At 34.8% G+C, this 27,899-nt stretch overlaps 1 protein-coding gene, 1 long non-coding RNA gene and 1 pseudogene across 2 annotated transcripts; 2 read left to right on the forward strand and 1 right to left on the reverse strand.

Moving 5' to 3' along the window:
* Positions 1-19,476: 19,476 nt before the first annotated feature.
* On the reverse strand, positions 19,477-20,966 carry LOC106470277 (annotated as a pseudogene).
* A 1,816-nt stretch (positions 20,967-22,782) lies between these two features.
* LOC111088763 lies at positions 22,783-23,435 on the forward strand. The gene is made up of 2 exons (XR_002613188.1): positions 22,783-22,977; positions 23,098-23,435. It is a non-coding gene; the product is annotated as an uncharacterized LOC111088763 (long non-coding RNA).
* A 1,963-nt stretch (positions 23,436-25,398) lies between these two features.
* On the forward strand, positions 25,399-26,201 carry LOC106470356 (lateral eye opsin; the record flags this gene model as incomplete). The annotated part of the gene is given in 2 exon segments (NM_001314160.1): positions 25,399-25,550; positions 25,937-26,201. Coding segments are annotated over 2 exon segments (417 nt in total), but the record flags the coding sequence as incomplete, so codon positions are not given.
* Between the last annotated feature and the right edge of the window lie 1,698 nt (positions 26,202-27,899).

Genomic DNA, 27,899 nt, shown 5'->3' on the forward strand with positions numbered 1-27,899 from the left:
CATTTGGAAAATCATAAGCGGTCACTGGAAACTGATTGATATTGTTTGATTGAGACATCAGAATGTATCTACAACTTTAGAATTGCATTGTTTATATAATATAAGTGTGTGTGTGTGTGTGTGTTTAGCCAATGCAGCTACATTTAAGTTTCTGTATCATAATAATAAAAAAATGGAAAAGGCATATACAACATATAATTTTTACCATTAGCTAATACATTATTAGGTACATCTTGTATCTACATTATACTAGGGATTGAATTGTAAATGAAAGAAAACCTGGGCAAAGCTCTTTTAGAAATAAACAAAATTCTATAAACATAAAATAATTTTTAGTACCTGATCAATTTTATACAACATTTCATTGATTATTAAGTTTAACAATAATACTACCATTTATGAAGTAACAATGAACAAATATATTATTGCATTTTCATCGTTTAATGTGTTTGTTATTCATTTCCGCAACCCAAGTTGACGTGATGTAACTTCAAGAAAGAACAATGTTTATAAGATAAAGAAATGCAACATTGAAAAGAGAACTAACTATTGATTAATGAACTGTAATAAACAGTTTTTACATCATGAAAAATATTTATAATTATACAACAGCATTTTAATGTGTAAGAGTGGGTGATCATCTGGCTATAGTTGGACAATGTGCAAATAATTTAAACAATATACTAAGTACCTGAAGGTTTACAAATCTCATAGGATGAACTAAGATTATAAATGAAATAAAGAACAAATAGTAAAAATAATTATCAAAACCTGTAATGATGACAAATAAAGTTGATTCAAAATCATTACAGGTAGAGAGGAACCTAACTGGAAATTTATTTTGTGTAGGTTTTACACTTTTATTTAGCAAAGCATCTGCTATTTTTCATCCATTAAGGTCAATTTCTGTTTGAATAATTCTGATGTTCTCAAACACACCATATTTGATTTTAAAAAAAGGTGCTTCTTTAATATGATGTTCATCTCTTTTTCCCTGGTTTATTTAGATAAGAGTAATATTTCTTATATGCACGATCTTTCATTTCCTTGAATTGTTTGAAACATAAAAAGGTATTTTAAGGCATTACTTTAGTCTGACACATGTGTCTTTTCCTGTTTCCTCTAAATAAGAGTGGTGATACAGATCTCATATGATTTCATGGTTTGTTTGTTTTTCTGTGGGTTAATTTCTTCAAAAATTCATTGATTTTAATTCCTAGTTTTTGTTGTATCTCTGTATAGAGACATACTGTTTTTCTATTGTTCCTTCTTCTTCTACCAAACACATTTCAATTGATTGCCATTCCTTCATTTCTTGGCAGATTGACTTGAAACTTGATAGGGTTATACCTTGGTCCAATACTCCTAGATGCCTTTTTAATTTTGTTTATTTAGGCTTTTTTAAAGATTTTCTCGGGTCTAATGTCAAACAACCCAAAAATGTATATCTTGGGTTCCTATGTGGTCGTATTTACAGCAATCAGGATGAAAATTGGCACAAACATAAATTTTTATGTACCAACACGCTGACTTACAAAAACATTTGCACATTTTGAGTCTTTTTAGGGGGGTGTCAGAGCTCACAAAAAGCATAATTTTGAGGTTTTTGGTCAATTACTTGCCCACATGGGATTTGGTACACAGATACTTTTTTACACGTCCATCACATTGACAAACAAAAATGACAGACTTGACCATTTTTAGTAATCATAGGGGGGGGGGTCAAGATGCCACAAAAAGCATTATCTTAAGGTTAATTGACAATTACTCTGCCATATTTTGGCCAAGTTAATTTGGGAGTTGATACAAAAATACTTTTTTTATAGGTTCCAAACAGAGATGTACGGTTTTGAAATTTTTGTATTTTGCTCAATTTTTCAGCAAGGAAGGCACAATTTGGGGTTTTCGTGAACTATTCATGTGTATGTCAACCAACATACATATGTTGGGATTGCATAGCAGAGACATGTTGTATTTGCCTGCAGGTGATGACCTCTTTAAATAAGTAATTGATATTGATGTGCTTTTTAGTAAGTTATTCTTTTAGGTTAATGAGGTTGTTTCTAATATATTCAATGAAAAGAATAATCTAAATAATCTTGATATTTTGTGGCTTCTTGTTGGTTTTAATATTTTCATTACTTTGTTTCATTGCTAACTCACTGATTCTTTGTGGATAATGAAAGCTTATGCTGAAAATATTGAATTTTGATACAATATCTTACTTCACAAAAAAGATTTCTCAATTAGTACTGCCCTTTATTTATGCCAATTTTTCCCTCACCACTAGCCTTGTAACTCCCACTTCTTTCTGCATATCTGCATGTAACTAATCATGCAGTAACCCTCCACCAAGGAATGCGACACCACTCCTATTGTAACTAGTGCCCTCCTCTAATAATGCACCTGGTAATCACTTCTCTATTGGCAGTTTTACTGTTAAGATGTGATTTTTTCAACTCTGATTTTCATTATATTTTCATTTAGTGCATTTTTTCTTGATACTTTTTGTTCAGTTTATACTTTGTAAGTATGCACTCAGTTTCAAGTAGTTACAACTACCACTGCTGTTACTACACCTGTGGATTTATCAACCATGTCTTTGGGGCTGGTCCCACAGTTTTGGGCCAATGACATAACTACTATGATCCACAGAGAATTGTCTAACTTTATGCAACATTCACCTGAGGAATATCCTGTCATACCAGCGCCTGGTGTTTCTGAAAAGGAAGATAAGAATATGCTTCTCAGTTGTGTATCATATTGGGAGACTTGCCTAGGCCTCCTTCACCATTTGTTGACTTGATTAATCAGGTTTGTTTGATTTTGTCTCCTGTTTCCTATAGTTCTACCCCCGCCTCCTTGGTGACAATTCTTTGGTTCAATATCTGATTTTTCCTCCTTTACTGGATATTGAGGTTCATGCTAGTTATTTTGGAGAACAGCTATAATCAGGGTTCAGTATGCCTCATCCCCCTCTTACATTGGATGACCATACTTTTCCTCATGCCAACTACCCATATTTATACTCCCAACATTTGGAATCTCTTATTCCTTAACATTTGTCCTACCCACCTGTTCCTGTCTCAGTGTCTTGTCCACCACCCCCCACCCCCACCCCAACCCCCCCGCCTTCTAACCCTTTACCAATCCTGACTTCTCATCCATCACTATTTTGCAATTGTCTAGCTGTTTGTTGTTGTTTTTGGGCATTCCGCGTCAGTGACTCAGTACTTGGATCAGGGCCAGTGGAAGCAAAACTCTCCCACTTTGCCCACATTTGGAGGTCATTTACAATCGATTCATGGTTTTGTAAGGTGGTTTCCAAAGGTCTAGCCATCTCCTTCCTGTTGTCTTCCCATCCAATTTCTTTCCCCCTCCATTGGATCTCGTTTCATTTGTCGGATGTGGTTCAGGATTTCAGTTTCAAGGGTGCCATCAAATGAGGAGATCCCTCTCTTCCAGGGTTTTATTCTCATCAGTTTGTCATTTCCGAAAAGACAGGAGACTGGCACCCTGTGCTTGATTTATCCTCTCATAATCATTTCCTCGTTGTTCCCAAGGTCAACGTGAAATCGTACTTAACTCTGTTTGATTTTCACTCCAAGTCTGTGGATGATGAAGGTTCAGTGTGTCGGATGCATATCTCCATATTACCATCTCCCCAGAATACTGTCATTTCTTTCGTTTTCATTCATCATGGGTGTGTTTTTCAGTTTTCTGACAAGTTGTCCCATCATTTGCTCAACTGCTTCATTCCCAGGGCCTTCATTTCCACCATTATATAGACAACTGGCTTCTGCTAACATCCACACGGGCTGGCTCTGCCTTCCATACTCAGTTTCTTTTTTGGGAAACTACCAGGATTGGTTAGTTCATCAAGATAGAGAGGTCATTTCTCACACCTACTCAATTTCTGGTTCATTTTGGTGTGTTTTTCAATTCACCTCTAAATCAGGCTCAGCCTTCTCCACTTCGGTTGAGAGATATGGAAAGTCTCATTTACAAGGTCTCCTCCTCACCCTCTCCTACTGCACGAGAGATTCTATCTCTTTTGAGGAAGTGGACTTCTCTCAACATACTCTTTCCTCTTGATCAAACCCACGTGCGTCATCGTCAGTGGGCTTTAATCGACCAGTGGAGCCTTGTTCGGGATCCTGTGATGCTCCTCTTACCCTTCCCTCTCCATTACTGACAACTAGTGGCTGGATCAGACCAATACTACCACGGGGGTTCCTCTTCCTCTGCCTCGTCCAGATTGTCACTTTTTTACGGATGCTTCTCTTCCTGGTTGGGGAGGGTATCTTGACTATCAGGAGGTTTTGGGAAGATGGACTTATGGAATCCACTCTCCATATCAATATCTTGGAGCTTCTTGCTGTTCAGCAAGCTCTTCTTCACTTCCAGCTGTCTTTTCAGGAAAAGGTGATGATGATGATCGACTCAGACAATTTGACAATGGTGTTTTATATTAACAGGCAAGAGGCACCTGGTCGATTTAACTTTGTTTTCAAACTTTAAATATTTTTTTATTGGGACCACAGTCATCAAATTACTTTGCTGGTGTGTCATATTCTGGGTGCCCTGAATCTCATCATGGATCGGTTATCCTGACCTGACAAGATTCTACTGATGGAGTAGTCTTTTCATCCTATCGTTTTTTGGAGCTGTGTGCTCATTACGGTGTCCCCGATTTGGATCCATTTGTGTCTCCTCTCAACACCAAACTTCCCTGTTTTTTGTTTGCCTATTCCTCATCCACAGGCAGATGCAGTGGATGCTCTCAGCCAGAATTGGACCTATTGTTACCTATATGCATACCATCCTATTTGGCTTCTTCCTCGTGTCCTTTCAGTAGTCTGACCATTCCTTGTCAGATTCTATTGGTGGTGCCATATTAGCCAGCTCAGAAGTGGTTTCCACATCTATGATGGCTATTGGTGTCACCACCAGTTCTTCTCCCTTTGTCAGCCTCACTCCAACGTGTGTCATTTTTCCCTACCTGCACTCCATCTTCAATTGTGGCTTTTGTCTGGTCCCTCGCCAGATGGTTTGGACTTTACAGGTGTGTTACCTTCTTAGTTTCCTGTCCAGTTTGACCATCATCATTGGTGGTTTATCAGTGTAAGTGGATTATTTACCGCTCTTTAGTCTATACACCAGGGTTACCATCCTTCTCGTCCTTCCATTCCTCACCTGTTGTCCTTCTTCACTTGGCTTTATGACTGGGGCGTATGGTTTTCCTCTGTTGTGGGGTTACAGGATGGCTTTATCTTCCACCGTTCAGTTTACTGAATTTGCTTTTGTGTTCCACTCTCCTGTCCTATCTGAGTTATTTCATTCTTTCTTTGTTGCTTGTTCTCCCCACCCTGCTTCTCTCCTGGATTGGAACATTAATGTTGTCCTTCGTGCTCTCATTAGTCCTCCATTTGAATCTTTATCATCTTTCTCATTATATCATCTTTCATTGAAGTTGTTGTTTCTATTGTTGTTGGCATGTGGTTGCCGTCTTACCCTTTCCTCCATCTCCCAACTTTAGGATCATTCAATCCTGATCTTCTCTTTGCCCAGTCAGGACCCTCAGATGGTATATGACATGCACTGCTTCATTCCATGGTTCCCATGTCCGTTTGTTTATTCATTGGAATCTTACCATTTCATGTGACGTTTCTTCCATTTCTTTTATAGGTTTGACTCTCCAGGCTCATCGCCTGGTGTATTGTCCAGATGATTGTCACCTCTTTTGTATTTGTTCCAATTAGATACATCACTTGACCATGTCCCTGGCTGCACATTTCCATCTTCCTTTGGAGGACATCATCAGTGCAAGTATATGGACTACCTTGTATACCTTTACATCCCAACTAACTACATCATGTGGCTGTTTCATGCTCTGTGGATTTCCACTTATCTCCAGTCACCATTCTGCACACCTCTGTTTCTTTTCCTTTACAAGAGTCTCTTGATCATCGGTTATGGATCCTGCTCTGAGGCGAGTGGTGCCTGATCAGTTATACTTAGTTTCAAATCTGCATTGTCCGTCCTCTGGTCATATAAGATGATTATAATGTTGGGGCTCTTCCTACTGCAGACCTGATGTACAATTCCAGATGCTGTCAGGTTTTGGTTGATCGACTCCATCCAATTGTCATCTATGCATTAATATCAACAATTCATACATGACAAATCATCACTTCTTCAGTTCATCTTACTCACACCATAGAGATTTGGTGTTCTGTGGGACCAATTGTAGTTATATCTTGTAGTCTTTTGCTTCATAAGTATGTTCGTTTTGGACCATACACTTATGTACTTACATAGGTAAAGCAGACAGGAATTACTGCCCATCTCTGACACTCCATGGCATTGAATCTCTTCCTACCACAAACCTGGTGAACGATTCCAGATGCTTCCAGATGTTGATTGATCACTTCTCTCCACATGGTAGTTCTGCTTTTCCTCCTGACTCTCCAATGCACACACACACACCCCCCCTTCTTCTAGTTGAATATTAGAGTCTTTGCTACTTACCAATTCCTAGCCACTGGAGTGGTGGCCTCCTGAGGGTACATAATATCACCCAGTTTGAGAGTAGGGCAGTGGCATTCTGCAGATGTCAATGGTGTGATGCCCTTCCTTCTGTGGACCTGATATACAATTCCATGGCACTCTGCCATGTCTATATTTATAAGGAAGTTTGCCCCTCCAGCTAAGGCATTCTTTCTTCCTGGTGGATCAGGTGTTGGTTTGAGATGGCCCAGCCGCATAAATTCTCACATGTGTTTGGCTGGTACCCTCCTCCTACTGCTGACTGGATGACACATTCCCAGTGCTTCCAGGTTTTGGACCTGAGATGAATGCCTCCTTACTTCCTTCCATCTGCTGGATGTCAGTTTCCAGTTGACCAAGTGTTGATTGTGATGGAGATACACACATCTGGAGATTGGTTCTTGGTATGGAAGCTCATCTTCCCTCGCAGTACCAGTTTCTAAGGTGAAGGGTAGAGGATCCTCTTCCTACCACAGACCTGATGTACAATTCCAGATGCTGCCAGGTGTTGGTTGAGGTTGAACTCCTATTTAGGATCTGTCACGTGCTAGCCACTTGACACTTGAGGGTCACTTTCCTGCTGAAAATTTTTGGGGCCTCTTCATGTTTCTACCCTTTATGTTTTGGTGATACATTCCTGAATGGCGAAGAGTACACCTGGCTCAGAAGTGGTGTAGTCTTCCATTGGTGTGTTGTTTTTAATTCCTTACAACACCTCATGGTCTTTCTTTGGGTGCTTTCTAAAGGAGGATTATATTTTCATCGGCCCTCTACCAGTTTAGTATGGGATTCTAGCTTTTTGTGAACAAAGGTAAGATATTGTATCTGAAGTTAACATTTTCCTAAATTGAAAATGTAATTCCAGGAGATACCTCATCTCACATTCCCCACCCATTCGCTCAACTTCTGGAGGTAAGTATTTATCGTAAATACATTTTCAGTTTAGGAAAATAATAACATTTGAACTAAGCATTCACCAGTGATCTTATTTGGTAGGAAGAAAAATGTTTTCTTAAGACCTTCCTACAGGTTTTCTTAATGAGTGAAATAAGAACATTAGAAAAGGTAAGTTGAGAGAAGACCACTCAGCCCATTGAACTCATCCCTGCACCCACTAGGTGAACCAAACGGAACATCTAAATTGAACTAAATGTAACCCTGCACATCTATACACCTATTTAACAAAAATATCAACTATTAGCACACTACCACAGCACCAAGTAAACAGATTAACAAATTAATAGCAGAAATCGTTTTTGTTTTTGTTCCGGGCTTAAAGTTATCACTCATAATATTCTGATTCATGTTTCCAATTCTTTCATTCCACCAATCAAACAAAGTATTCATTAGCAGGTAACTCAAACCTCTGACACAAGGCATGCCAACTTTTGCCATGCTCCAGAGAAAGATATTTTGAATGTACAAGTAAAAAAACATGTATGATGTAGGGATAGCAATGCCAAAAAGTACAGAAACAAGGTAGGGATGAATATACAATACCATACAATAGTCCCTCCATCATTAGCAAATAAGTACTGAGTCAATCTTACAAGCTTATGGTTACTAGTCACTGTAAGACTATATAGCACTTTTCAGTTCAGTTGCTTTTATTCATGCAACTGACAGGAATTCAACATTTAGTTGTAGATAAAAGCTATTCTCGGAAAGATTTGGCTACTTATGTAGGGAGTTTTGTATGGTTTTGTGTATTCTTTCATACCTTGTTTCTGTACTTTTTGGCATTGCCATCTCTACATCGTACTTAATTTTTCACTTTTTTATTACTTGTTTACTCTTTATTTTTAAACAATTTCATTGAGATAGGTTGATCAATTGTTTTATTTTTATAATTCAATAGTAATATATATTGTTTATATCATATCAGTTTTGTCAGTTTCTTCAATGAGTTTGTAGAATGACCTCAGATATTGATATTATACAATACAATTGGCTACAATAGGTTATTAATAATCACTGGTCATAATCTTGACTACTTGGGACTTAATGTTGAGGAATCTACAGTATGGAAAGAATGTATGAAAAATGTATGGCTGTATCATTCCTATATTCATGTTTGCATTCTTTTTGCCACTGCCATCCTTACATCATTTTACATTTACAAAATGTTTTTTATTACTTGTTGTGTGACGTTTTTTTTTGACCTTACTCAAAGTTAGTGTATTCTATGAATAAAATTAATATTATTTGTGTTGAATTTTTTTTTTTACTCCTTCACTTCATACATAATATAGGGGTTAGCTTTCTAAAGACAGATTGTATAGTGTACAAAGCATTGAGTATTCTACATATTACAATCATCTAATGTTCATCCATTATTAGCTGGTAATTCCTGCTTTACCTTGTATAGTTAAGCTTTTTCAAGTAACACCATTTTTCTGTAAGAAAGCTAACTTCAAGAGGTAATGATAACATCATTTACACTAGAATTATGTTTTTTTTTTCTAGCTTATACTGAGCACTACTGTGCTTAGTGATAGCCTGTTCCCAAGTGCCCTTAAAATGCTTTTCTGTCATACTAAATCCATTGCAAAAACTTCACATGTTTTTTGGCTAGCATGGAAAAAGACGAAAGAAAGATGAACACTTTGGCTCTTTAGCTAGTTCCCAGATCTCCACTTTAGCAACTCCTTTTAATTGGGAGTCTCAAAAGTTGTGAAACACTTGATAATTGCAATTAGGTGCCCAAATAATGCTATAACTCAACTTTAGCAGTTACTTGTAAGCATCATAAAGTAATAGATTGAATGTGACAGCCATTTTTTTCTTGGCCCATCCCTACATATTGAGCACTACCACCCTTAGTGATAAGCCTTTAACGTAGCAGAAATCTTGTAAGTTGAGCATTATTGTATTACTGCACTTTTTCAGGTATGTTGATACTCTTCCTGTAATATATGGACCCAAACTGCACATGGTATTATATATTTTGTTTCAACAGCACTACTTCTTCTGTTTCACAAGAAATAAAGTCATCTTCAAACTTATTTTTTACATTCTGACGTAGTCTTTAAAATTGGCCAAGACCTTTCTAAACAACAGAAATATACTAAACAGTATCAACACTTTCAAGGATCTCTAATCTCAAGAAGTATTTTTTGAAACAGCTACTTCAACAAAACAAAAAAGAATTTAAGAAAAGCTTGTTCTACCTATAAAAAATTGTTCAGTTTAGTCATTTCTTTTTTCTTTGCCATTTAAAACATTCTTAAAATGTCTGTCATTTTAGTCATTTCTTTTCCTCTGTAATAACACTAACTATGGGATTTTCTTAAAAAGCCAGTATTACCCATGACTTTTTTTTTTCAGTTAGCTTAAGTGGAAAAACCTTTAATTTAAAACTTTTTCAGTCACTCTTAGTCTTAATATTAACTCTCTTGTCTTCTTTTTGTTATACCAGTTCTTCCTATTTTTCCTCCTAAAATTGTATCTTTCAACTCTAAAATGCATCTTAGATGATTTAGTCATTAAACAGTTTTGTCATTCTGTCAGATTTGTTATTGTAATCTGAATTATTTTTTTTTTCATTTGTTACAGGCCTAGAAGAAAATGGGGCTCAGAATCTGAAAGTGACAAGGATTGGCAGGGTAGGAAGAATAAGCAAGGAAAAAGAACATCAAGAAAAATGAGACTATCTGATTCTGAGGAGACAGAAGAAGAGGAAGTCTCAAATGGAAGTTCAGAAGAAAGTTTCATCAATAAAAGTCAGAAGAAAAGGGTTTCAAATTCACTCCGGAGCCGTAAAGATTTCAGTGAAGGAGAAATGTCTGAGGAAGAAGAAGAAGATCGTCCAAAGACACGAAAAAAGAAAATTAATTACAGTGAAATGATTGCTTCAGATAACAGATGCACAGAAAAATCCAGAAGGTTAAAAAATAGTGATATAAGTGAAGATGATGAAACAGAAAATGATGAGAGTAGTGATTCAGAGGAGAGCAAAGATGAAGGCATGACAATTGGAAAGAAGAGAAGAATTATAAAGTCTGATGATGATGATGATGAAGAAGAACAGCAACAACCAAATGACAAAGAAGAAACTATAACAGCAGAAAATTCTATGCAGAAAATTGGTAATGAACAGAAATGTGATGTTGTACCAGATCAGTCACTTTCAGAAATTACACATGAGAAATTGATTGAGCTGCCAGCCCAGAGAAGTGTGATAAAACATAGTGATTCCTACCTACAAAAACAACAAGTATCTTATATTCATCCTGAAGCTACAAAATCCCAGAATCATTCAATAAAACAACAAGTACCAGAAGTAAAAACTACTTTGGTTACTGAATCCCCTATTTCTAATTTGGGTGTGTCTACAATTCATTTACCACATTCACTGTCTGCTGGAACCAGTGTTACTGTGGTCCAGACACCACTAACCCAGTCTCCTGGAGTTGTTATCCCAATTGTTCGCCCATTACATACCCAGTCCCCTGGAATTGGTGTTCCAGTTGTTCGAGGTCCACATCCCCAATCTTCTGGAATTAATGTTCCAGTAGCTGGCCCACCACACCAACACTCTCCTGCAGTTGGTGTTCCAATGGTTCGTGGTCCACATCCTTTGATGTCTGGTGCCCCAGTCATTGGTCCATCAATGCCACAGTCTTCTGGTGTCAGTGTCTCAGGAACCCGGTCTTTACATCCACAGGCTGCTTGTGTTAGTATTTCAGGGATTCGACCATCTCATCCCTCTTCTCCAAATGTCCCACCTATTAAAGCAGAAGCTCTACAGTCTTTGGGAAGCTTTGAAAACAAATCTTCTCCAATAAAACCCTCTCTAATAGAGACCTACCCATCTTCTCCTAGCCCATCTAAACTAACATCATTAGACTCTAGCCCATCTAGGTTACTTCCTATGGATACCTATTCTCGGTCAAGTCCCTATTCCCAAAGATCCATCTCTCCTCCTAGCCGTGAATATGGAAGTTCTTCCCCACCCTCTGATCAGTACAGACCCCAAGGATTTGGCTTGTCTTTCAGTCAGGACCAGTATTATGGTCAGGGATACATCCGACCACCAAATGCAGGGCCCTATCTTCCACCCACTAGTGGGCAAGAATCATTTAGAACCCAGTTCATGGGACCATATGCTCCGGCCCCATCAAGACCATCTGAATATTTTCCAAATCCAGTGTATTATTCCCCACCAGGTGATTCTCATGGACAACCTACTAACTACAGCCAGACCCCACCACCAGGCCCAACGTATTATTACTCCCAATCTCCACAACAGCAAAATGGTAACTACAGTGTCACCCCTCTCCAAAGACCACCTGCCTCTGAAGGTGGTGAGGAAGGAGAGTTAACAAGAGTTAGCGACATCTTTTCCTACATGGCTCAAGACTGACACTTATGCCATGACCTAGAGCTTCTTGTTCCACTAAAAATGAAGTTGTACAGAAAAATATTTCATTTTTTCAGTGAAAATTCCTTCACAGTTGTGTGCAGCTATAGTTGTCCCACAAACCAAAATGAATATATATCTCTCAGCTGTGAATTAAAAAATGGTATATATATATTTTACGTTATTAGGGCATTTTATGGCTTTTAGCATTGTTACTTCTCTTATTTCTTAAGACTGTCCTTGCTGATTTTTTTTTAAATGTCTGTTGTATTCATTGAACATATTTGATTAAGATAGTATCTATATTTTTTAACTGCCACATTGCTTTCTTTAAGTGATTATAATGTAATGTATTATTTCGAGTCTTATTAATGCCCATAGACAGGGTTGAAAGTTGATAACAATTTTTACTAGTGTAACTGCTTGTAAACAATGCTGAAAGATTTTGGGTTATTTTTGACCGTGTGACTGTATGTAGACAGGATTATAAGGTGGTCGTGGGGCACTTTGTTTGGACAAGGTTAACAGTTGATGTGCTGAATTTAAACAACTACGTAACATTTGTGAGTAGGATTGGATGTGGCTTTGAGTCATTACATAGTAGATAGATAGGTTTGGAAGATATGTATAGCTATATATCTAACTTCAGGTAGATTATTTCAAATATAGTATAAACATTTTTTTATGAGTTTGACATTTATATTCATATTAATCATGTAATGTCTCTTTGACACACTTGATCAAAGTAAGTAACCAGTTCCTCCAAGGGATAAAGGTCAGAGTTTCTAACACATCTGTCATAATATTAGGGTTGTTAGTTTCAAACTGATGTGCTTGGAAAGGTATATTCCTGGTGAATGACATAGGAAGTTTTAGTTATTAACTGTTATAGAATAATTGAATGGAGAGGAAAATGCCTCAAGATGTTCAACCTACAGATATTGACATTTGACGCTGTCAATAATTCCTTAGGCATAACTATCCTAAAACAGGAATTTAAACATTAATTCGAAACTTTGATATATTGAATGTTCTAAATTTTGACTTTTATTTCACTTTATAAAATCCAAAAATTTGTTTTATACGTAATTTGCTTCCAGTAAAAAGTGATTTATAACAGGAAGGTTTACTTAATAAATTGACGTGAAACTTTCTTCTTTATTATGTTTTAATGAAATGTTGTGATTGATAATGAAAAACTAATGCATTTACTTTGATTTTGCTACAATGTAACTTCAGTTAAAGGAGACATTTTTTAACTCTATCAGTATAATATGAATGTAATAATGAAGAAAATTCTACCTACTGTGTGTTCATCAGTACAGTGTTATTATAATCATGAAGGAAATGTTTACTGATATCTGCTTAATGGCACAGTATTATAATAGTAATGAAAAATTATCAGACTCACAGTTTGCTTCTTTCCTGGCCTTATAATGACTAAAACATATGTGTATATTGTGACGATATTCTAGTATAATGAAGAAAAATGACAACCATGTCCTTCACTGATGATATATTCTAGTAATGACAACAAGATGCATATATTCACTGTTATCAGGACATAAGCAGTCTTAATGATTTGTAATAGATCAGTATCTGTGCATTATAACCTGATTTCAAATATCACCCTTAATTCTTTTTCATGCCAGAAATTTGTTGAGGAACAATTTAGTTTGTATTTACTTTAAGAATAAACAAGTAGTATCTACCAATGTACTAAAATGAATCAATTTAGGTATTTTAGTAGCTTTACTACCAAAAATTCCTTTATGGGAGAGTAAATAATTTTTTGTTCTTTTTTAGCCAAAAAATTATTATTTTTTGCACTTTTACTATCATGTGTTTCTTTAGGGTAAAATAAAATGGCTAATAGTAAAAAATAAAATTTATTAAAGGCTGAGTGTGAGAAATATAATTTGCTTTGTTTTAAAAGCTTCACTAATGGGAACTCATCTAGAAGCAATCATAATGAAATCAATTATTACCTAGCAAGATGACCAATTAGCAGTTTCTCTATTGTATTTTTTTAAAGAAGAGAGAACTGATTAAGCAAAAAGCTTGAGGAATGTGTATGGTGGAGGGTATTTTAGAGAGCTTTAAGTAGAGAATAAAATCCTTTAGGACCTAACCACTTGGGAGAGAGATGTTATTAATCTTTTATAACAAATTCAGAAGTAAAAGGGTGTAAATATATATAATTTGTAGGCAGTATGTGTGTTAAGCATGGCTTTAATGGTTAGCAAGTTTAATTATGTGATCTGGTGTTTATATTGTACCTTTATCATGCTTTTTTTGCTGAAGTTTTCGAAACAAAAACCAAAATTTCAATGTTTACGTTTCAGTTTTGATATAATAAATGTAGAAGATTAAAAAATTCAGTTTGTATGAAGCAGATAGTATTTCAATTAACAGATAGTACAAAATTTCAAAAACTTAGTGTAAGTTAAATTGCAACTTGACTTTCAGTGTGAAAAGAAAAATTACTCCTTTTCTACCTCAGCAAACTTGTGATGCTTGTGTTTCAAAAATTAAATTAAATTTATAACTTCATGATTTCAACTACCACTCTAAGAATGAAGGTCATTTGGCCAAAACACTGACCACATATTTTTTTTGTTTATTGCTTTTAACCAACCATTTCTTTATAGTGTCTTTTGGGTGGTAATGTAGATGTAAACTTGTGTTCTTTCTTAATACACACTACTAATTTTCTTTTATTTCATCATTGCTTAAATTTAGAAACTAAACATGAATTTATATAGTTTTTGATAATAGCTTTCATGTTCTTGGAAACATTAGCCTGTTTAGTATGGTGGCTTAATTGGTATTGTACCATGTGCTGTTCTTAAAACAAAGAATAAGTTTAATAGGTTCTGTAAGCTGCACTGTTGAAAAAGACAAATTGAGATAATTTCAAATGGCTCTGTTTTACAAATATTTTTGCTAGTTTTTTTCTACATTGTTATTCACATATGGAGAAACTTTGCTGATTTTATATGATGGCTTTGTTTTTTCCCCAGAAATATTTATTACTTTTTAAATGTGTTTCCTGAAAACAAAGATTTCTTGTGGTTAGGTATGATCCAAAGTTATTTTTTCTTGATGTGTTACAAATGTTACCTAGTTTTGGAATAAATTCAGTGTTATGTATATATCATTAAATATAAAATTCAGAATGAATTTGAAATTGATTAAGGTGGTGTATTTGGATAGGTATTTAATTTTCTGTGGGTATTGATTTTAAAAAGCAGTTATGTTCTAGTTTTGCTATAATATAGAATTAAAACATTTGTATTTTTTTATATTTACTCATCTAGTACTCTATATCCAGTAAAAAAAAAAGGCAAGAGGAAACCAATAAAAGATCCAGATGAGTTAATGTTTCCAGATCATGTAAAAAATTGTCTTAACAGTGTAAGGTCAGATATAAACAATAATTCTTATTAGAATATAAATTAAAATTGTGATAAATACCTAAAAAGAGGGTGAATTTTAACTTTTTTTTAAATTGACATTGGTCATTTGATTGGATGCTTTCAACTGCAAACTTCACTAAAGCTTTATGTTCACTTGCTGGTTGTTAGAAAGTTAGAACAGTTACTTGTAAAAAAGAAAAACGGACTATGCTGAATTAAATTAATGTTTGTTGAATTGATAAACCTAATTTTATTGTTACGTGTTAGTAATACAATTTGTTTCCATGACGTCTGTATTATTTGAGAAAATCGGTTTATTAATTTTTTATGCTGTACGTACCTTTGAAAATGTCTGTAATCAGTAAACCATGTCCATATTGTCTAAAAACATCAGGTTATGTTTGTAGTGTTAGGGCAGTTCAAATTGGAGTTAATTAATTTTAATAATAAATAAATTACGAAAAGGATTAATATGTCAAAAATCTTTACAAATATTTTGACCCAAATGTATGACGTATATGTGTGTATTTGTGTTTTTCTTTACAACATTATTTTGTTTTAACTGTAGTTTTATCATTTAATAATTGCGTTGCATAATGCTCATTGTGGTTTTGTGTTCAGTCTGCCGGTCAGAGTAGCAGAAAAGACTTTTTAGACTATTTTAGAGTGAGTCTGTGCATGATTGGAATTGTGAGTGTATGTATGTGCATTAACATGCTTTGCCAGAGAGTAATGTTGTTGTTTTTTTATTATTATTCCCATTGACCACCCTTTTATGAATTCAAAACATATGAAAATGTAGCTGATATTTTTGAGTTGTTGGTAAAATTATTAAGTTGTGACTGTACATAGAATTGCCACCATTACTTTGCACGGTGTATTTATATGTGTACATTACTCACGAACATTCAGCATTTGTGTGGTTTTTATACTGTTACATTTTACAGTGTAATAAAGGAGATCATGTGTAAAAAATATCGTGTTAAATGTTTTATTGCGATCATATGAGAATATGTTTACAGTCAGCAAGACTAAAGACATTTATAATTTTTGAGAACAAGAACGTGCGGTAAAATATTAGTGCTACATGCATTCTTATTGGAAATATAATTACACGGTGGAATTGTATCATTTCTCTATATAAACCTACATGTCACAGGCGCGGGAATCAAAATTTATCTATGTAGATGTGTATGAGAAACCTGAACATGCTGGTTCTGTAGAGAGATCAGGGGTGTGACCCCCAGCATGTAGCATTTATTGACTTCATATGGACCAATTCTTAAAACATAGAAGGTGAAATATGAACACGTAGTGTCTGGCAGCCTTCAAATTATTAATGGGGAGGGGGCAGATCCCCTGCTCCTCTGCCTCCTATTAGGGCCAGTATTCAATTTCGAAAAGAGAAACTTTGGAATTGAGTAAAGAATATAATTATTTCATGGGTTATCTATCTTATAACTTTGTGACATTTTATTGGAATTGTAAAATAATAAATAAATATTTTATTCCACAGAGTTGAATTTTTGCAATACATCGATGCAAGACTCGAACATTACGTAGCGAGTGTTCCAAAGTCATCATTTATATACGTCGTTTTAACGTACTCATAGTTTCAATTTGTGGATGAGCTCTAGTTACGAACAATACAACATTTTACGCTGTGCGTGGCGCAGTCACTAGAATGCGAGGTTGTGGTGTGAAGAGTCAAGGTTTTATTTTTACTTGACTTAAAATTAGTTTGTGTTATGTTACAGTTTCATACCACAAATGTAACTGTAATGTTGTGCACAGTAGAATCCTCGTATTCATCTTTAAAAAAGGAATATCCAGAAAGATTCAACCAAAAAATAAGAAAATTGATTACTATAATTAAAACGATATAATCAGTTGGGATACGTACTTATATTATCTGCATATAAAGCCATTTGATGTGATCGTCATTCCAGATGGAAATGAAAGAGCTTGCTTTCTACGCGTTAATACAGTATTCCCATATCATTCACTTTTACATTTGTTTTTCACCTAAAAATCATGGTGGAATCACCGTTGATTCATGTAATCCTAGTCTAAATACTTATGGACTAAATGTAAATTAGCTTTATATCATAGTCACAGCTAATGTTAGTGTCGTAATTTCTAAAATTTAACGAATGGAATATGTCAATCTGTTGTGTTTTCAAACTAAATCCCGCGTATGGTTAGCGTATCGCACTGAGGTTTGAAACGTGGTGCTACCAATCACTTTCAGATGTAGGCGCAATATAAAAGTGATAAACATTGCTTCAAATATATATCAAAGTTTATTTCCTTGCGATTTCTTGGGTAGGATCTGCAAGATAACAGGATGCTGGAACAGCAAGTGTATTGCAGAATTAAACTGAGTTTTCTAACTCCGACAAAGCGTTGATTGGCTACGTAGTAGTTCTCCTGAATTTTTAGCTCGGCTCGAATATGTGCGATGACACAAAATATTTCTCGCATTTTAAATTGTGAGTGCATTATAATTATAAAAGTTACAGTCAAGTTTTTAGCACAATTGATGAATGGTAATGTGCTGCTGAATGGCTACTTACCAGAAGTTCAAAAATAAGGACGTCGGCAGATATACTAGAAATTACCTTAGAGCATTGCCATGAAAACAAAATACAAATAATGGCTGTGAGTAAGTTTAGAGTAGAGAAAGAGACTAGAAGCACAGTAAAAAAAAAGTCTTTATTCAACAATTAATATTTAATATAATTGACTAATGTACAAGACGAGATATATTGGGTTTATTACATTGTTAATTCTTCTAAGAAGTAGTTAATTTTACTTGTTCAGCTTAGGAAAGCATTTTGCTAGTTAAACAAAGAATTAAACTTTTTCTTACCAGACTGAGAGCTTTAGTTTGAGAGAAAGAGAGTAAAAACTGATAGAACATTATATACAAGATTCTATAATGCAATCCATCTCGGGAGGCGTGCGTTACCGACATCATTGTCGGTTATTACTATAGGAAAATAAGAGATGTCCCGCCAGTGGAAAAGATCGCTCTCTACATTTACATAATGTGTTCTAGCTTACAAAAATCTTTCCCATGAAAAAGTGAACTTGGTACTATAAAGTAATGATTCAGAACTGTAGCTAAATTAAGCAAATATAACTTACGCACAGTCCTTAGCCAATGTTTTATTTTAAAACCATGTATACTTGTATTTACGAAACTTTAGGTGAAACTTAAAAGTTGGCTTCTCTAAATAAATGAGATAGACAACCCCATACATGCCTGCGTAGTGTGCTTAACAGAACAGTTTACGTACATATATGTGTATGTAGATTTAGCGTAAGCATAAAGCTTTAGTCAAGGATGTAGCTAAGTTTTTTTCACCCAGGCCAGGTGGTTAAGGCGCTCGACTCGTAATCTGAGGGTCGTGGATTCGAATCCCCGTCCTACCAAACATACTCGCCCTTTCAACCGTGGAGGCGCAATAACGTGACGGTCAATCCCATTATTCGTTGGTCAAAGAGTTGGCGGTGGGTGGTGATGACTTTCCTCTAGTCTTACACTGCTAAATTAGGGACGGCTAGCGCAGATAGCCGTCGTGTAGCTCTGCGCGAAATTCAAAAAACCAAAACAAACCTTTCACCCTAAGCTTATTGTCCTGGGCCTTTCTCCTATGGTATTACATGGGTTTTCTCTAGAAAGGACTTTTAAAGGTAGAAAGCGATCTGCTCCACTGATTACTCGAGTGATACCTTGAGATTAGGTTCACACTTATGAGCATTTTCTGACGAACTAGCAATTCTAGGATCCTATCCATTAACCCTAAAGAAAATTAGTGCACCTGAAATTATCACATCTTTTTACTTAAAATGGAGTCCAAAGTGAAATATAACTTTAAATGTCACAAAATATATTAACTCTCACTTACAGAAATATCGCTTAACGTTAAAGTAATGCGTGTTATTGATAAAAAAAATCTAACAAAGAAAAGAAATATAATTTACAGATTGAAAAATGTCTTTAGGAGAAAATAAAATATCTGTAAACGATGTTAAAGCAGTCCATTCAAACTAAAATATGCAACACACTCAACATTTAGAATTTATGTCTCAGAACATTGACTTTTTTTTCAACTATCATTGTAGCAGAGACTTCCGACATCACGGCTCTAAAGTTAGAGGGGAAACAAAGAGAACATCTTTACACCTGATATGGCTGGTGTCATATACAATGAGTTTGTGACATAAAATTGCCATGGCAAACACGTAACCGCAGATAGTAAAGAGGGGACACGTTTTCCACTTAGAAGATACCAGCCCAAGCGATCGTTAAGTAGAAAGTCCAGGCCATAAATCATAGACCAAAAATTTGCATATAATATTTTTTGTTGAAGTATATCCCAGAAAGAGTAAATTTTTATGTAACCTTATTTCAAATATAAAGTCATTTCATAAATGTTATTTTTTTTAAATTTGTGATTCAAAAAGAGTATTAATCGAGATCAAATAGTGTATTCAAAATATCACAAGTAATATACAAACTATAGTAATGGTTTCGTTAAACAACAAAATTTTCCATTAAAGTTATTATATAGATAAAAAAAATAATAATTTGTTTCTAACCGTAGGAATACAACATTGAGTACTCTTCTTCTGTTGGGGCCCACAGTGGTATGTCTGCGGACTTACCACGTTAAAAACCGGGTTTCGATACCCGTGGTGGGCAGATCATAGATAGTCCTTTGTGTAGCTTTGTGCTTAACTACAAAACAAACAACTGTGCTCTTGTTGGTCTGTGTATGCTCGGACTGAAGTGATTGAAGTTCATATTTTTTCAAATGTTCACTAAGTTGCTTCTCATCCTCGGCTACGCCATGAATGATGAAGAAATAGCTGTAGATCCTAATGATTAGAGGAAGGAAGTAAACAGCTATTCTGTAGATGATGATCTGTGGACCAGTTTTGGTTAACATGTTCCATAGTTGAACTTGCCATGAAACTTTTGGTGATATACCTGTATCAGATAAGTTGTTTATTTTTTACGTTTTCAAGAACTGAAATTGAATATTTGCTCTTTCAATTTTTATAAAATCTTAAGCATTATAGCCAATAATGATCTGACATGGACTGTGATCAGGGTACTCGACTCGCAATCTGCAGGTTGCAGGTTCGAATCCCATTACTGAACGTGCTCGCCCTTTCAACCGTGGGAGCAATGTAATATGACGGTCAGTCATTCTATTTGTTGGTAAAGAGTAGCCCAAGAGTTGATGGATGGTAGTGTTGACTAGCTGATTTCTTTCTAGTCACCTAAAAATTAGGGACGGCTGGTGCAGATAGCTCTCGAGTAGCTTTGCGCGAAATTCACCAAAAACATCTAGTCATTAAGTAAAAACAAAGATGTAATTTAACTTAAGAGTTAACCAAAAGCCAAACTAGGCGATTTTTTTCCATTTGTGTTTGTATTTTTCTATAACAAAATGTGCAACTACCTGACTAGAGTCAAACAGACAGAATGAGCCAAAGGTGCAGCTGAAAAACCTCTAACAATGATGTTGTAATGGACAATGTAATCCTTACCATGGACCAGATGGATGCACAGCCAATGATAGACCAGCTACCCCGTACACCTGACACATAAAGGGTCCCAAAATTCAGATCTCAATCAAACAGTTGGCAGTAACACTTTACATCATAAACGCCATCAAGTTCTAAATATCCATTAAAAATATTGCATACCTCAAATAGCTGGTGAATGAGACGGATATTAATGTTTTACATAAGAATGTACAATTGACAAATGGATAGCCTGTAAATGTTTATGGGTTTGGAATGTTGGAAACGGGTACTTGGAAACCATACACTAGATGGATTATGGAAAGCGTGTAGGAAACGGGAGTGTTTCTAAACATGACTGCCTTACGATGGAGCCTTTTGCAATGGAAAATACTCTGCATAACCATTGTCGTCATGATAGAGCATGATCAGACGTGACGACATGAGCTGTAACGATATGACAAGGATCCAAAATCGTTTTGATATGATAAAATCAACTTCTATATGATACAATGTGGTTTTTAATATATTGTTCAGCTTTTACGTAAATTTTAGTAACGTTAGAAGTCAGTGTTCGTTTATTCATTCTTTTTCACTGACGAAGAACTGTCATTAATCCGAAAGCAATGTTTACAAATAAATAGCTGCATAACATTCAGGTGAATGATATATAAGTAACACTACGTGTTACGCGTTTTTAAATAAACTATAGAAAGGTTTTGATAAATAAGAAACATTACAGTAGTATGAAACACATCATTTGAAAGCAAAAAATAATATACTGGAGAAATGTTCTGGCAACATCAGAATGAAAGAATATCAAAGAGACACCGTACAAGCTTCCGCAGGTTCTTCAGATATTGGATTACATGCCTAACCATAATGTTGATCTTAAACATGAAAAAATAATTGACAAAGACTGTAACACCAAAAAATTAAAGAAGTTATTGCAATAGGAGCACATGCATTAACCAAAACAACAGTTTCTCTTTTCACAATTTTGGTTACCTCCCATCAAATAAATTAATATATTCATTGAGCATAGTACTATTATAAATCTAATTAATAACATTCTTTGTTTTACGACAATTTTTTTTGTCATTCTAACCCGAAGTTAGCAAATATTAATACTAATTTGGCTTGATTGTATTTTTATTTTTTCCATATTTATTTCTAAAATTTAAATAGGCTTATTTGTTGTAAAACAGTCGGATGCGCCGACCTGTAATTTTTTTTACCAGCAAAATACATTTCGGACTATTATTTATTTTTACTAAATGAACGACTTAAAACTAATACAATAAAAGAAAACACAAGAAGCGTAGTAGTTTGTCCATTTTAAGTTTCAGTATAATTGATTAATGCTCACATTATGAACTCAGAATATTATTTTACAATATTAAGGATTGTTTAACACCTAAAAAAGTGGGTTTGTGATCAGTAATGCTTCAGTGTTGGAAGTTGTCCAATAACAAAAAAGAAGAGAAATGAGGAGCCAGTGATGGTACAGTGTTTAATAGGAAAGCAATACCATACTGATAAGTAAGTAAATATTTGTTTATTTGTAGAAGTTCATGCAAAGCTACTTGAGGGTTGGTTATCTGCGCTAGCCGTCCCTAATTTTGAAGTGATAGACTAGAGTAATGTTTCCCAAAGTGTGGTACACGAGATAATTTTATGTGGTATGCGGACGACTTTTTATTTTAGTAGTTATATATATATATATTAACGTGTATCAGAAAAAAAAAATTCTAAGAAAAAAAAATATTTTAACGCGGTTATTACATTATCTGCCGACAATTAAACATAGGTTATTATTCAGAGAGCGTGCGCGTCATCTGATCTTCTCATTGCCAAGCTGCTATTCAGAGAGCATGCGCAATGACGTACCAAGAACTATGTTCGTTAGTGTTAGACGGTTTCTCATTTCATGATTGTGTGTCTGCATTCTGTTTTATTTTATTTTTTTCTTTTGAATCCATCATGGATCAGTGGTTAAAAACGAGATTTTTAAGGGGTAAAGTATAAATTCTGAAGTTCTTTCCACTTTGTTATAACAATGTCATTTTGAGATGAGAAAGATAATGTTTTGAAATAAATATTATGGTAAGTGATTTTCCATTCATCCTTGTGTTATGAAATTTCCTCTTAAAATAAATTTATTTAAATAAGAAAAGTAAGTCGATTTAAAGAAAAATATTAAGTAAAACATAAATATTATTACAGGTGGTTTGCAGATATGGTAAAAATCGTGAAGGTGGTACACGAATGACTGAAGTTTGGGAAGCACTGGACTAGAGGTAAGATAGCTAGTCAACATCATCAACTGCCAAATGCCAACTCTTGGGATACTCCTTTACCAAGGAATATGCTGAACGAGCATGTTTTGTTGAGGAAATTAAAACCCGCACACTAAGGAAGTAAAACTCCAGTGTCTAGTTAATTATCACTAATAGCAAAATCTGAGTTCAATGATAAGACGATGTTGAAAAATGAGCATTTTATAAAACAGAATTGTCCTTCTTTGATGTCAAAACTACATTAAAAAGTTAATAGGTAAAATATTTCGGGTTGTATTAAATTATTCTTAGAAGTTAATAATCATTCAAGGGCGGGAACCATTATCCAAGACAAGAAAAATTAACACGATTAAATAGGAAAACTTAGGACATGTATTATAAATTACATTGTAATGATTATGCTTCGAAGACACTGCAAGTTAACAATATAGAACCCATGTTCACTATCTAGAGAATTTCACAATGCTATTTTAACACTCGAAGTGTTCCAGTGTTAAAAATAAAAGTAACAACAAAACATGTTACTTCCAGTCATTTTATGTTTGCATATAATAAAACACCAGTGACTAAAGAAAACTCATCGTGTATGCAAAGACACTACATTATTTGAATATAAATAAAACTCTCCTTTCAAAATAAAAACAGCAAGAACACAACTTAGAATGCTGGAAAGATTACCGTTTTCAAGAATTAAAATGTGTACAGTTGTTTACAGAAAGAATAAAACACGAATTCTAAATGACGTTGTAATGCTTAAGATTCCGAACTATTCAAATTAACAACATAGAACCTATATTATCTAGGTAGAGAAATTCACAATGCTGTATTAATACTACAGAATACAATAACACTTTATTATTCGAATATAAATAATATCTGCCCTCTCAAAATTAAAAACAGCACAAAACACAATGTATAATGCTGGATATTTTATTCTTTGTCTTAAGAGTGTTCATACAACTGTATAAAATTATTGAAATCAAAGAAAACAAAATAAAAAAGAAAAATACAACGACCAAGAACGTGAGTAGAAGTTATGTTTCGGGATTTTTTGGCTTTTCTTCCATCGTCGTTGTAGCAGAAGCTTCTGATTTGACGTCACTTCCGGATTCACCTGATCCACAAGCCAAAGATGGGAACCTCTGGTAGAGGGCAGCCTTGTATCTTGGATGACTGATACCATACACGATGGGGTTGTAACAAGAATTTGCCTTAGCAAACACAGAACCCCAAATCGTGGCTAGAGGGGTGAGACGTGTTCCACTTGAAAAGACACCAGCCCAAGAGATGATCAAGTAAGGAGTCCAGGCCATAAACCATAGGCCAACTGTCATCATAGCAACCTATAGATAACAGGATTATTTCGAAAGCATAGATAATAGATGCCAAATAAACTAATTTGAAGTGAATTACTTCAGTTTGATACCATTTTTTATCAAATCTGCTTGAGTTACTCTGATTCATTTATTAAATCAGAAATTATCATTAGAATATTTCTACAGTTTTAACGACATGTTTTATTTGTAATGTTTATCATTATTTTTTTCAAAGTGATAATTATAGTTCTATGATATATAAATTGTGATGCACTTAATGAATGATATTACGATTGTTAATGATGAAGTCTCTTTATCTGATTTTTAAAATTTTACTCTAATATCGCTACGTTATATGATTTTGTGTAATGTCAAAGTAATTTGAAATTGTTTAGATGTTGAAACTGAGTTTAGGGAGAAGCTCTCTTGGCACTATTGTAGAATAAACCGATATATAGACTCAAAAATAACTATCCACGACATGACTGCAGAAAATTGAATATGAATGGCAATTTTTTACTAAAAGATAAAGCGCTTCGTCATAAAAATCTTGTGTACGGATTGTTCTAAAGAAAATTTAGTGGAGTACAAGCGTGAAACTGGTTTGTTTCTAACTAAAGAACTACCAACTAACTCATTGGTGAACCATATGGGATTTTGAAAGTCTCGTTATGTCCAGAAGCTAAGCAAATGATAATATCGAACATATATTGTCTCCAAAGGTTTGTACAGCTTTATGTTATTTGTGAAAGAATGTAATTCATACTAAAGACTAACAAATGTTATCGACTCAAACATACGAATTATGTCGAGGAAAAATAGATTGAAAATCTCAAAAATAAATTACCGGTTGTAAGGTTTGAAATAGACTTTTCTAACTCAGAAAGATTAGCATGTAAAACCACTAAATATCCATGGTGATGATAACACTAGACCGCTACAACGTGATTGTTAGAGGTATGGCAGCTGCACCTTTGACCCACAAGAAAGCCACTCTGCTCCTCCTGTTTGTCTGGATCTGGTCAGGTGGTTGGACTATCCTGCCTTTCTTCGGATGGAGCAGGTAGAAATATCTTTTACAAACCTTATGAAACCTGTAAAATACTCAAACACTTACGTAAACACCATTATTAGTGATGATAGTTTATTAGTTGGTTAAAATAATCAATATTTATTTTACAGCAATTAAATAAACCTTTTTTAATAATATATATATAAATTCTATTGGTTTCAGTTTAAGAGCATGATTCCACATTTTTATTACCCAAGAATACAAATACAGTGGACATGTAATCTCTTGGCTAGGTTTTTATTTAACTCATAAATGAATTGTCCTGTTTCGTTTTATTCAGAATTTAAAATTTTCAAATTTTCTTATAAAGTATGAAAAATAATACATTCAACTTTAATTTTTGAAAACACTTTAAATAATCAAATTATCTGATACAGGTATGTTCCCGAGGGTAACTTGACAAGCTGTACTGTAGATTATCTTACCAAAGACTGGTCCTCCGCTTCTTACGTCATCATCTACGGATTAGCTGTTTACTTCCTTCCTCTTATCACTATGATCTACTGCTACTTCTTCATCGTCCATGCCGTAGCTGAACATGAGAAACAACTTCGTGAGCAGGCCAAGAAAATGAACGTCGCTTCACTCAGAGCGAACGCTGACCAACAAAAGCAGAGTGCTGAATGTCGTCTTGCTAAGGTTAGCAAATATGTTGTTCAACCACATTTTACTGCAGCTTCGCCTAACTATACACTTAATTCTACTAGTAGACCTTTTAATTTTATCCATATTAATATAAAGGTTCATTCAATGGCCGGGTTAATTCGTATAGTCGCTATTACTTACAACCGTAATGGCTAATCAACTGAGCTACAGTTCTCTGGGATGGCCTTACCAACCCAATGCCTCCGTTGTGGACACAATGCCCAAAGAAATGCTCTACATGATTCATGAGCACTGGTATGCCTTTCCACCCATGAATCCCCTGTGGTACAGTATCTTAGGGGTGGCTATGATAATTTTGGGGATTATTTGTGTTTTGGGAAATGGGATGGTCATTTATCTGATGATGACCACCAAATCTCTGCGGACCCCAACCAACTTACTGGTCGTAAACTTGGCTTTCTCGGACTTCTGCATGATGGCCTTTATGATGCCAACAATGACTTCTAACTGCTTTGCTGAGACCTGGATTTTGGGACCCTTCATGTGTGAGGTGTACGGAATGGCTGGCTCACTCTTTGGCTGTGCATCCATCTGGTCTACTGTAAAATAAAGTAAAAAATAACTCTGAAACAATCCAATTTAAAACAGTTTGTTTATTTAGAATATATTTATGTTTAGTTTCTTTATCAGTGCGCATGAATATTATAATTGATATTTTCAGTGAGTGAACCGTCCAGTTATTGAGCAGTACGTATCTTAAAAACAAAATCATGGATATATCACACAAAAAAGTAAAGGTTGTAATACTTAGATTCTTACCTAAATTCCACGTACTTCAAATTTCACCCAAACTGGCGCACTGATGGGAAAGATTACACTCTTAAAATGCAACTTTTAGCCTTTATCAAAGCACCAGACGGACTTCTAAGTTTGTAGCAGCCAACCACAAAGGAAGTTCTGCTTTGCTTAGACGGCAGGATACTGACGATTTCAAGTCACATTTCTTCTTCTTTTATTGGATGTCTGGTTAGGTCGCTTATTCATGATTGGATGAAATATACAGTTTTAGGGTTTCTTTGTACACTAAACACACGTTAGTATGCGAAAATTAATTTAGAAGCAGATTATTTCTTTCTGACAAGAATGTTCAACCAATCACCTCCTGCTGCAGCTAAGAAAGTGCTTACGTCAGGGAACATAATCAGTTTTGGCCTTTAATCTATATTCTTAAATCCGTTTAGCTTCCATTATGCTGATTTCTTATTTTTTGAATTAGTCAGTACATTGTCTTGGATGAAGTACTGCCAAAAGAAATGTCTTATATGTCACACATGGACAAATTTTCTATTATAACGTATTTATGAATAGCAAACAACCCACAAGAGCTTGTAACTAATTATCATGTTTATATTTGGCAGTAGAAGTCAGATGGAACACTTTACGTATAAATTATTAGAATATTGTTGTTGTTTTTCAACTTAGTTTTGTTTATTTGTTTTGACGTTAAGCACAAAGCTAAACAATGGGCTATCTGCGCTATGTTCACCATTGGTAACGAAACCCGGCTTTTACCATTACAAACCTGAGATAGGTTAGTTTTATAACCCTTGTCGAAAATGGGCTATTATAAGATTATAAGTTTATTAAAGAATTTTCAAATCATCAAATTTACTGGGCATCAGCTGCGAAAAGTAGTTGAAAGACATGTTAAAGTAGAACGAGCAGTATAGAAAG

Source organism: Limulus polyphemus, unplaced genomic scaffold (assembly GCF_000517525.1).
Source record: "Limulus polyphemus unplaced genomic scaffold, Limulus_polyphemus-2.1.2 Scaffold103, whole genome shotgun sequence".
Taxonomy (NCBI): domain Eukaryota; kingdom Metazoa; phylum Arthropoda; class Merostomata; order Xiphosura; family Limulidae; genus Limulus; species Limulus polyphemus.